General features: G+C 41.1%; 2 protein-coding genes across 2 annotated transcripts; both read left to right on the forward strand.

The window, feature by feature from the left end:
• Nucleotides 1–611: 611 nt before the first annotated feature.
• NTF4 (neurotrophin 4) lies at nucleotides 612–1,653 on the forward strand. The gene has a single exon (XM_053452288.1). The coding sequence runs from the start codon at nucleotides 625–627 to the stop codon at nucleotides 1,330–1,332; it is 708 nt and encodes a 235-aa protein (XP_053308263.1). The 5' UTR covers nucleotides 612–624; the 3' UTR covers nucleotides 1,333–1,653.
• Nucleotides 1,654–6,219: 4,566 nt separating this feature from the next.
• Nucleotides 6,220–8,911, forward strand: LOC128470312 (uncharacterized). The gene is made up of 5 exons (XM_053452182.1): nucleotides 6,220–6,418; nucleotides 6,977–7,177; nucleotides 7,369–7,530; nucleotides 8,015–8,142; nucleotides 8,257–8,911. The coding sequence occupies exons 1-5, from the start codon at nucleotides 6,323–6,325 to the stop codon at nucleotides 8,663–8,665; spliced, it is 996 nt and encodes a 331-aa protein (XP_053308157.1). The 5' UTR covers nucleotides 6,220–6,322; the 3' UTR covers nucleotides 8,666–8,911.
• The last annotated feature ends 786 nt before the right edge of the window (nucleotides 8,912–9,697 follow it).

Here is a 9,697-nt window from a genome sequence, read left to right on the forward strand (position 1 = left end):
GAAATTATTAATTGGTTTTTACCCCTGAGAAGCTCCTTAGAAGGTGTTGAGGTGTCGGAGAACAAGTGGTGACGATGCGTGATGTAGACCACTCCGCCGATGAATGTAAAGGTGGAACTTCACCTTCGATCGTGAAGACGCGTTGATGTGGTTTTAGTCAGAGGAAAGAGGTTTTGTGTGAGGTTCACTTTAAGAAAGATCTGCTGTGTTTGCCGTTCATTCTTTGACTCGTTCTCATTCATCGCTTGGTTCCCTTTCACTATTCTTAATACGTTCTTACGGCTGTACACGTGATCGCTGTTTCTGTTGTCATGGCTACGTCCAATTCCATTATTCTTGCGACTGTACATTCCGCCACTCGCCTGTTTGAAGTTGTGCTATCAGTCATTTTTTCTCATGAATGACATTCTACAACTTGTTGTGTTTTAATAGCTCAGTGTTCATGCGTTCATTCATTTCTTTAGTTTTACGTATATTTTCCGCAGGTGGCTGGAGCCGACGTACTGTTAAGTCGTGGGTTGTACCGCGTTGTATGAGTTGTCTAAATAAGTTTGTATCTATGAAGTATTTCATGTAGTGACTGACTTTTTCTTCTCTCTGCAGTTGTTTGAGGGGGATTAAGTAATGCTCCTCCGCCTTTATGCCATGATGATCTCATACCTTTGTGCCATTAGTGCTGCCCCCTACCACAGCCAGAATACCGACCGGGATTATGGCCCTGACACCACTACCTACACCTCGGATTTACCGCAAGGACATTATAACTCCAGTGGACTGCAGGATGGGGTCTTCCCGGACCTGACTACTACGCATCCCGACATGGCCGGTAAAGAGTGGAGCCTGTACTCTCCGAGGGTCGCTCTGTCCAGTCAGGAGCCTTCCGACCCCCCTCTTCTTTTTTTAGCGGACGAGATGGTTTCCCTTTCGGAACCAGCAAACAGGACTTCTCGGGTCAAACGGTCCCAGGGATCTGAATCCATCAGCCCGTCCAGACGGGGGGAGCTTTCCGTTTGCGACAGCGTGAACGTCTGGGTCACGGACAAACGCTCGGCGGTGGATATCCGGGGTAAGACGGTGACCGTGCTGTCTGAAATCCAGACCCTTACAGGACCCTTGAAGCAGTACTTTTTTGAGACCAAGTGCAACCCTGCTGGTGGAACCACCAACGGTTGCCGAGGTGTGGACAAAAGGCACTGGTCGTCGGAATGCAAACCAAAGCAGTCGTACGTGCGGGCGCTGACCATGGACGGCGACAAGCTCGTGGGCTGGCGCTGGATCAGGATTGATACAGCGTGCGTCTGCACGCTACTGAGCCGCACTGGAAGGACGTAAAATTGATTGGGGGCTAATCCTCTTCGAATTGCTGTGGTTAGGGATAGCGGAAGGAGACCCCTTGTCGTTTGCCTTAAGCTGTTTACAATGTGACGGAAAGGACCGGATCACACATTCCTACGGTCACCCCACAGGCATCCGTTTGTCCCGGTGGGAGAGTCGGCGTCCAACAGCTGCCCGCCGGAATGATTTAACTCGACCAAGAAGACTTTGAATGCAAATCCAAAACCGTCCTCACCCAGAGGGGGGTCTCGGCTACCAGCGCTCAGTATCTTATTTGCACGCTCACACCGACTAAACAAGGGGATTCTGTTACATGTCCGAGGAGGTGGGCGCGTTTCGGTTCGGATAAAGTTTTTTTTTTCTTTTCACAAAAGGGATTCAGTTGAGCAATAAGACCAAGCGTCTCAGGACAAAGTACCTCTTTGGTGACGCTCAAAATAACGTTGTTTGTGTTGACTTATTAAATGTGAAGATTGTCCCTGCTGGAATATTTCCACCACCCCTCCTGGTGTTATGGAGGTCGTCGTCGTCGTTGTTTTAAGCTAATATAAAATTGTTATTCTATATGTAAATGTTTTATATATATATATATATATATATATCTATATATATTGACAAATATAACTTATTCATATCGATGGATCATGGGAACGTCCCAATCCATCCTTCCATTCTTCGTCTTTGTTGTCAAGACCACCTCGTTTCCTCCAATCTTTATATTTATTTAACAAGCTCTTCTGCATCTCAACATTCCAGACTTTTTGTGTTTTTTTTTCCCCTTCTCGTAGACCACCGGACGTCTTGCCCACGTCACTGGTTTTACAGTAAGCAATAAAACTTAAAAACATTCAATATGTTGACTTCTTTTAAACCATTCTAGACCAAGCCACGTTAGAACTGACGGAACTTAGGGAACACGTTTAAAAGGTTTTAATTTATGAGCCACGAGATTATTTGACCCGGCACTTGGCATTAGACAGTTTGTTGGGATACCACCTTTAAATAACGGTGCTGTTGTTAACGCACGTAAATATTTGTTATTAGCTTCATATAGTTTATTTTTCCCCCTGGTATCTCGTCCAAATATCAGCGATGGGCTCCCCCGTAAGTGTTGGCTTTCCCTGAAACGCTCCGAGGCATAAGTAGATACAGATCGGTGCCAGATACGAGGTTAAGTGAATATTGCGCAATCCCCCTCTTTATTTTATGGCGCATAGACATGTCTGGCAAGCAGTTCAGCTTTTAACGTGTCTGGGGTTGGATGTGCCTGCCCGCAACTTTATTTTATAGTTTTTAGGGCCTCACAACCCCATGGAATACACAGCCGTACGCGGTTCTTGCCACAATGTCTTCTCTGGGGTCCAGTTGCCCATTTTGCTCTTGACCAATTTCCGACCACTGTCTACAGTCGCCTGCTCCTCTGTATAACTCTGATCGAGAAAGGGGACGATCGATCTATGAACGTTGTTTATCAGCATGTACATAACGTTACTTACATCTACATAGTCCTCAAAAACCGTACCTACATAAATGTATTGAAGTTTTTTGTTGTCTCCTCAAACAAAAGGTCATCTTGTGCGATGTTCACTTACCTGTCTTACAATCCTTCATTCTGCAGTTTAGCAGATAAACCCCTTTTCGTTGCTTCGGCTTCTTGGATCATAGACGGCTTGGGGGTCTTAAACTACCAAGGTCAGGCCTCATCCTCTATAAGGAATTATAACACGATCTCCGTTGTGTTTTATGTTCTAAATCACCTCCGTCAACTAAAAACCTAGGAGATGCCCGTGGGTTCTGGATACGGGAAATAGAAGCACCGAAGGGGCTTTATCTGCTAACGGCGGCAGGGTTTATCTAGGAAGGAACATGCAAATAATGTTACTTTATTTATTGAAGAAGGACAACAAAGATATTACTTTGTCAATAAATACCAGCCCCCCCCTCCGACCTTTCTCTTTCACCACGAATTCTTTGCGTAATTTATTTGTGTTCAGAATATTTTCCGTGACCAATAGTCTGTAATGTTCTTTTTGATGCTGTTTCCGAAGATAACTATGAAATGGAAATGAAATAAAATGTTGTTTTTTGTTTTCTAAGTCATTATTTCAGTTTTTTTCTGCTGTAGTTTTGTTATAAATCATCAAAATATTTCTGTAAATTAATAAATATGGAATATCGAGCCACAAATGAGAACCGACTAGCCGATCCAGATACCCTCAATCCTATAAATGAATATATTGTGTAATATCGCTGCTGTCAAATTATATGTAAAAAATCTCAGATTTTATATATATATATATATATATATATATATACTATTAGAAAATTCTATAAAAGTATAAAGAAAATATACAATTATAAAATTATTATTTATTTTATACAAATATATCCCTGACTCCTGCTGTCGCCTGAACCCACTGGCCATTCCAGGTACTTTTTTACCCCACAAATGTAAATATTGTGCAATAACACTGTTGGAGTGTAACCTTTATTCTATAAAACTATTAAACAAATACATAGACAAATATCAAAATCAATAAAATTATAATATATATTTATCCAAATATATATCCCCTGGCTCCTAACAAAATAAGGTTTGCTTTTCCCAACGGACCGAACAACCATTTTTTAAAACCAAATTGAAAAAATAAATAAATGATATACATATACAATTATAAAAATACAAAAAGTAAATTATATATATATAATTATATATCCATGGCTTCTTACAAGATCAGATTTGCTTTTACCCTAACCCACCGACCGTTTTATAAAATAAAATTATAAATATATAATTATAGAAGATATATAAAATGTAATAAATATATATATATATATATATATAAATAATTATTATAAATATATTGACACAATAAAAATAGAATATTTACTCAAATATATCCCTGGCTAGGATTATTTTTTTAATCGTTTTCTGTAATCCACAAAATGCAAATTAGTTTTATTAGGACTATAAATTCATCTGAAGATGTTGCGTCACCTAAGATCCCCCCGAGATAAAATACCTTAACTATAATTTTTCTGTTGGATCCTCGTGTGCGAACTTATATTTTGGTGGAATAAAAATTTTAAAGCCCCCCCCGGGCACGTAACACCTTCTTCTTCTTCTTTTTTTTTTTTATCTCTTTGGTGATTAATGATTTAATAGGTTTTATTAAACTATGCCAACAGACTTTAGAAGTTGAATGTAAACAGGAAACGTGCAATCGCCGTGCCTTGCATCATGCGGCAGAAGGAATGCCGCGCATGTTCCCAAACTATTAAAAGAATTTACTGTGAAATATGGAGCAACAGATAAAGGAAGAAGAAACAGGTCTGTGTGTTGTGTTTGGACTGTTTCACCGTCTACGTATTTTTCTTTAATGATTTGTATTAGTCGAAAATTGTGCATTTAATTTTAAGTGGGGTCTCCGCCGTCCTTGGAGCGACGTTAGAGAGACCCCATCCATCATCCGCTCTTTAATGCATAGGATAGCTGAGAGGTCCCTTTAAATTTCCATGTTGTCCCTTTTGCGGTTGAATGGTGGGGGGAATTCTGCACAATGCCCCCATATGCATTTGCCCCTTTTTGCCCACCCCCCTCCCAGCTAAATACCCCATCAGGGCCGTGCTCCTCATCTCAATGCACCGGGGCGCGGTGAACGTTAACGGATGGGGATCTGTGCAGACCGCTACGTGCGCGGGCGTGGAAGCGCTTTCCGGCCACTGATTGGCTTCAAGCAGCCAATTAGCAGCGAGAATCGTCAGACCCAGGTGGAGGAGGGAAGCTGCAGCTTCTACCTCAGGTAGGTGCTTTATTTCTATTACTATTTTGAAAGGATGCATATTAATAAAGTATTCGTATTAGGTTTGGGTTACTCACCGAGTGCATTAATATGCATTCTTTTTTTAATAAGGGTGCCATTAAGCGGATCGGTCACCTTAACAGCTTTACTATAATTACATTCATTTATTGAATCTACGTATAGATTATACATTTGGTTCGTTAATCTATTATAACATTTTTTTAATCTTTTTTATTGTAATGTAGTGTTTAACCTTACGGATGCCAAGATCGGTGGCAGAAAGTAGCATCATTTAATCATTTTCTTCTCACTGCATCTTTTACAGAGGCTTTTTAAACCAATCAACAACAATCAACAACTTGGTGGAGAGATAACGGGGAGGAATAACAGTGCAGGGGGGACTGGAGCGCAGACAAAAATTAAATAGAAAACATTATTAAGTATAAGCTGCCACCTAGTGTTGAGAAGCCGGAATTGCAATCAGTTAAGGGGTTTATTCACAGGCAAAATGATCAAGAATTCATTTCAACTTTAATTCTTTTTTTAGACACCATTTTAAAATTAATAATTAACGATCAAACAAATATATAAAGTACATGTTAAAAAATGGGTGTTAAAGTGGCGCATAACCCCCCAGGGCTATATACAGTAATAACCCCCCGGCGTTGTATATATTAATAACCCCCAGCGCTGTATACAGTAATATACCCCCCTCCAATACTGTATACAGTAATAGACCCCTTAGTGTGCTGTGTACGGTAATAATCCCCAATGCTGGATACGGTAATATAACCCCCAGCGCTGTATACAGTAATAACCCCAGTTATAAAACAATATTAATACCAATACGCTACCCTCTTCCGCTGTTGGGGGAGTATAAACATTGTGTTAATGGCAATCTCCATACACACAAAGAAAAGAGCTACAGGCCGGTGACAAAACTTTGCTACAATATGGATTTCCAATTGCCCAGCCTGCTTAAAATATAGTGTGTGTGTGCCTTTAAATGCCAGTGACATGGAGTATGTTACCATGGCAACAGGTAAACACAACTGTGTGTGTGTTTCGCTTGTCTGCTTAGCAGGCAGGATCGCCGTGCGCCTCGCTCTCCCGGGGTTCTTTGCGTTTGGATGATATAAACGCGTATATTTTATTTTTTAATTGATGTCTTTAAAGTTGGGAGGATGGGGCAGAGCAAGAGACAAGATGGTTTTCTAACCAGTACCGGCGTCGGACTCGAGTACCAGCCTCCGGTCTCCTTTCCTCCTCCTGGAGTCAGGGTAAGGCATCAACGTATCGCCTAAAAATGTATATTATACTTTTGTAAATTGATATATTTGGGAGGACGTATTCTTTATTATTTTTTATTATTTATTTGTTATTTTGTATATAATTTGGCATTATTATTTCTGTAAATATTGTCTTGATTTTTTTAATATAATCAAAATATTTACGCAAAAGCAGCCACTCCCTCCGGAAATTAATTTTAGCCGTATTAAAAAACTTTATTTAAAAAAGGTAACAATATTCAATCGACTAATTCCCTTATTTAAATGATCTGGAATTAAATTATCGCAGCTTTACCTTTTTTGGCCGCAGGGTCTACAAAAACCAAAGATATGAGCAAAAACTGCATAATCCTCTGCCACAGAGACCACCATTCATCAAAATTAATATTTTTGATTATTTTTTGGGTTCCGAATTATTCTTTTCATTATTTCTATTAAAAAAAAAAAAATATATATATATATATATATATATATATATGGACTTTATTTACTATTTTAGTTTATAGTATTAATAATTTAGTATTTATATTGTTTTGTTTTTTTCCCCAGTCGACGGCGTCCGACCCCCTCCCTCCCTTCCTACAAAAATCTAAAAAAGTCTCGGCTTTTGATGAAGTTGTCAATGCTTTTGAGACAACCAATGGAGACGCTTATAAGGGGAAGCATCCGCGGGGGGTCCTTTCTCAGCCCAGTTACCCCCTTCCGCCTCCACACTGGACAGTCCATTACAACAAGGAATTTGAAGAGAATGTAAGTTTTTTTTTTATTAGTGACGTATTAGTACGTCTTTCTCCGCAGGTCTGCTGATGACGATGTAAAGGAATGTGAATGTAACCCCCGTTACATTGCCTGTTATCCTTGCCGGTATCTGCCCCCGATTGTGGCGATGACCTCACTGCATTTGATAATCTGTTAACTCTTATTTAATTATTTCTCAACAGTTTAGAAATCGGCAACTGAAAAGTCCTCGGAATATTCAGAATCGGCAAAGTGAGATGAAGGCTGCGTATCGGGGGGAATCAGGCCTGCCTTCCCTGAGTGAATTTCATGCGGGGCCACAGCCCTTTTCACTGGAGGATCACCACAACAGCGGGCCGTCACAGGTTAGTATGTAACATACGTGTACAGATTTCGAATACAAGGCTATTTGTGCCCCCTCTTTGGGTTGATGGAGCCTATTGAATGTCTAGATGACCACGTGGATGTGAGCTTTGGGTGGGCCATACCAGCCATATGTCCCATTGATAGGGTAGTCCAAGAATTTGGAGCATTGAAGCCAGTTCTGCCCAGTGCATGGGCCCTAAGAGCCCTCTGATCAATGCCATGACCTTTAATCAACACGGTCCCTACAGGCCAACCAAGAAGGTATCATAGAAGCCTTCAGGGTCTTTACAGAGAGGTTCTAGACATGATGGCGTGTTGGGTGTTATTGTAGATTCCCCTATGGATACATACGTGGCCCTTATGGATATATACGTGGCCCCTTTGGATTTTTAGCCCGACCCCGGTTTTTAAAACTTACCAGACTTTGTATAATATGGTTCTTCTCGCTGAAACCAACCAAATCTTTCTTCTTTTTATGAACAGTCCATTGTGGCGAGTACGGAAAACAGGGCACTTTCTGGAAAACCCTACTATATAAGAGACAAAGGTGTCCTCGCTCTGAATGACATCTACGCTTCCACCACGACTCGGGACTTCAGGGCATTTACAGCGTAAGCTCAACTTTTGTCTCTAGCCCCAGATTTAAAGACCCGATGTGGTGCCTTCATACCCTGAGGTTGGTTCTTCATGGTTAATGGATCATTAAACGTTTTCTTACGTTACAGGAAGGAATTGGGCAGCTACCCCAAGAAGGACGTCCTGACGTATTGGGAGGCTGAGAATTACCCCAAGGCCTGGGGACACGGCTTAAAAGAGAACCCTCTCCGTAGGGATGCTAAGCCAACTCTTCGTCCACCACCACCGATGCAAGATACCTCGCGGTTTCCCAATGTTACCAAAGTACCCAGAATACCACCAGCCGCCAAACCCGTCCCGAACCGCGGACTCAAAACCTTAGCGCAGGAGAGCTACAACTGGCCCATGGAGGCCAAGAAATGCGACCACGTCTACAGCTCTATGGAGCGGCCCTGGAACGTACCTCGTCAGGGAGCAGCCAATATGATAATGTCCGTGCCCAAAATGTACAAAACCGAGTATAAAACCTACGGAAGTGGCCAGTTGGTCATCGTGTGAGGTCGTCCGAAGGCACAACAAAAGGGCCGCAGCGTGAATTACTTAATTTTATCATTTAAATCCCCAATGAAAACATTTTGCTGTGGTCTTCTAATTACCCCAAACCAATTAACCCCCCACCCACTCAACCGCACACAGAAACGAGGTGTCTTTTTAATAATTTACTCAGCAAGTTGATGATGTCCACGCAAAATGAACCCCTTCGCTCGGATCTGTGTATAAATAGACAATCTGAAGTAAAAAAAAAAAAAAAAAAAAAAGTGAAATGATTCCGCTTATTGTTTATTTTATTATTGTTTCTGATTTACGTTTAGCATTTAGCTCCAGATCGATCGCTCTCCTCTTGCCTCCCCCTTGGAGCTCTCGTGCTTCTTATAGGTGACAGGAGGGGGCGTGGCTTGGTGTGGAGAAGGCAAGGCTAACTCATGATAGTCTCAAAATGGGCGGGGAGTGGGTGTGACCCAGATGCTGCTCTGTCATCAGGGTGCTATATACATGTAGGTATGTAGGTAACACACAAAAAAAAACCTTAATTTAGGGAGAATTGGGTTTTTTGTTGTTGGACACAAACAGCTTTCTTCTAAATTGAGAACCAATCAGCAACTTAACCAGATGCGAGTAACAACTTACTGGGGAGGAATAATCATCCGGATCCCAGGAACTGGAAGTTCAGATGGCTGATCCCGTCGTTTGCATATAAGGTGGGTTTTTAATATTTATTAATACATTTGTATTTAAATATTTAACATTTTAACCCGGGTTAACATTAAAATTGTGAAATTGATCTTGGATGGTAAATTTGATATAATTAGCACATATTTGTCAGTCTAAAAAAAAAAAAAAAGACTAAGCAGTCCAGGAGTGCAATCGGTGAAATCAAAGGGTTACCCTGGTTACTAATTCCCGTAAAAACTTGCCGCGCTTCATTTATATAGAATGTCGAGAGATTCAAGGATCTATGATGTCATAAATATCAAGGTCTGTTTCCGGTCTCTCATGTAATCAAGAACAGCTGGTCCACCCCCATAATCC

Source organism: Spea bombifrons, chromosome 12 (assembly GCF_027358695.1).
Source record: "Spea bombifrons isolate aSpeBom1 chromosome 12, aSpeBom1.2.pri, whole genome shotgun sequence".
In the NCBI taxonomy this organism is placed as follows: Eukaryota; Metazoa; Chordata; class Amphibia; order Anura; family Pelobatidae; genus Spea; species Spea bombifrons.

Excerpts from the sequence above, each read along its gene's own strand:
- LOC128470312 (XM_053452182.1), top strand. The coding sequence starts at position 6,323 with ATGGGGCAGAGCAAGAGACAAGATGGTTTTCTAACCAGTACCGGCGTC. Across the intron at positions 6,419-6,976 it reads TTCCTCCTCCTGGAGTCAGG|TCGACGGCGTCCGACCCCCT; the intron begins GTAAGGCATCAA and ends TTTTTTCCCCAG. Across the intron at positions 7,531-8,014 it reads ACAACAGCGGGCCGTCACAG|TCCATTGTGGCGAGTACGGA; the intron begins GTTAGTATGTAA and ends TTTTATGAACAG.
- NTF4 (XM_053452288.1), top strand. The coding sequence starts at position 625 with ATGCTCCTCCGCCTTTATGCCATGATGATCTCATACCTTTGTGCCATT.